Source organism: Eurypyga helias, unplaced genomic scaffold (genome assembly GCF_000690775.1).
Source record: "Eurypyga helias isolate BGI_N326 unplaced genomic scaffold, ASM69077v1 scaffold24215, whole genome shotgun sequence".
In the NCBI taxonomy this organism is placed as follows: Eukaryota; Metazoa; Chordata; class Aves; order Eurypygiformes; family Eurypygidae; genus Eurypyga; species Eurypyga helias.
Window position 1 is genome coordinate 19,064 of NW_010251124.1, and position 1,728 is coordinate 20,791.

The window sequence follows — 1,728 nt, forward strand, 5'->3', positions numbered from 1 at the left end:
GGGAGGGGGGGGAGGGCGTGGCCCCCGCCGGTGCGGAATCGAGCTGGTAACGATAAGCCGAGAGAAAAGGGCGTTTTTCTCGTGGTGACTTTGCCAGGGGGACAAAGATTAAACAAACAAACAAAGAATCTCAGCCATGTTATTTATTTTTAGTCGTGCTAATTTTTTCCGAGGCTTGGGAAGCTGCTTTCCAAGGCAGGTCCCCGGAGGATGCGGGCAGCAGGTCTCGAGCTAGCACACAAAATGGCTTTGAGCGGGGAGGAGGGGATGGGAGTTAAAAGCCGAGTCGTGTCCCTGGTAAATCAATGGACCTGACGGGGAATGTTTCTAGCAGGCCACGAGCCCTGCCCAGAGCTTTTAGCTGCTTGCCAGAGGGATTGGACCAGGAGCAGGGATATTTTTCAGCAGCTTCTTCCATGCTGAGCCCCAAATTGCTGCTGGGGGATGATGCTGGGTCCCCTGAACTGGTCCATCGTGGCAGCTTGGGAGGTGGGGACCTCTCCTGCAAGCCCTGGGCTTTAGGATCTTTAATCCCAGGGAGTTTATTGGGATGGGGGGCTTTGAAAAGCCTCCGGGTGCTGCTCACCCAGGCTGCGCAGCGATTCTTGATTGAGGGGGAGACCTTTATTTTGGGGAAAATGAGATGCTTTTGGAGCTGTGTTTGGTCTGCAGGGGGGAAGCCAGGTCAAACCCATGGAAGGGGGTGCAGCAAAATTCCTGAGTGGAAAGGGCAGCTCCATGGAGTATGGGGTGGATCAGGCATTGTCTTCCCATCTGACAGCCCCTCGCCTGGAAACCAGGTCCTGGCACATGGGTAGAGACGGTGTTGTGACTCAGAGCTCCAATCAATGTTAATTAATTCAATGATAACGAATGAAACGGGATATTAATGCACCAGGCTTGGCTTTGGGACATCTGGCTTGGGGTTGGCTTGGGAAGTTTTGGTCAAGAGCAGCTTTCTGGGAGGAGAGGGCTGCAATGAGGATGACTTCTTTCCACTGCTCATCATTTTTACCCACGTCTGGTTTCTGTCAGAGAATCATTTCCCAAGGCTCCATCTTGATTCTGAGGCTTTTAAAAACATTTTTTTCCTGATTTACTGATGGAATAGCAGCATTTTATCCCTCGGGAGAAGGCCATTTGGGTTTGTAGTTCTCTGCATGCTGCAATGTTTGGGTCCTCTTGAAGTTTGGTCTCTCCCTCTCCCATTTCTTCACAAACAGCCGATGAAAGCAGCATCTAACGGCATGTTTAATACTTGTGTTTTTAATTGCAGACACTTGCCAAGATGTCCTCTCTTCCAGTTACCCCCAGGGTGAGGTGGTCACCTTCTCCTGAGCCCTGGTTGGATGCAGGCAGTGCCCCGGCAAGGGATGCCTTCCCCGAGGGATGCCTTCCCCATGGGATGCTTGCCTTGGGGGATGCCTTCTCCGAGGCAGAGGCATGTGTGCCCCGAGGGATGCTTTCCCCAAGGTAGAGGGATGCTGTCCCTGAGGCTAAGGGATGCTTTTCCCAAAGGATGCCTTCCCTGATGCTGCCTTGGGGGATGCCTTCTCCGAGGCAGAGGCATGTGTGCCCCGAGGGATGCTTTCCCCAAGGTAGAGGGATGCTGTCCCTGAGGCTAAGGGATGCTTTTCCCAAAGGATGCCTTCCCTGATGCTGAGGGATGCTCTTCCCAAAGCACAGAGAGGCTCTCCCAGAGACCAAGGGATGCATTCCCCAAGGGAT

At 53.2% G+C, this 1,728-nt stretch overlaps 1 protein-coding gene across 1 annotated transcript in view; it reads left to right on the forward strand.

The window, feature by feature from the left end:
* The window catches only part of KCNC4 (potassium voltage-gated channel, Shaw-related subfamily, member 4), a 20,259-nt gene extending 18,921 nt beyond the window's left edge, over positions 1-1,338 (forward strand). Inside the window, exon 4 of the mRNA XM_010151921.1 lies at positions 1,277-1,338. Coding sequence (XP_010150223.1) covers positions 1,277-1,338 — 62 coding nt within the window. The remainder of the gene's footprint in view (positions 1-1,276) is intronic.
* Positions 1,339-1,728: the final 390 nt, after the last annotated feature.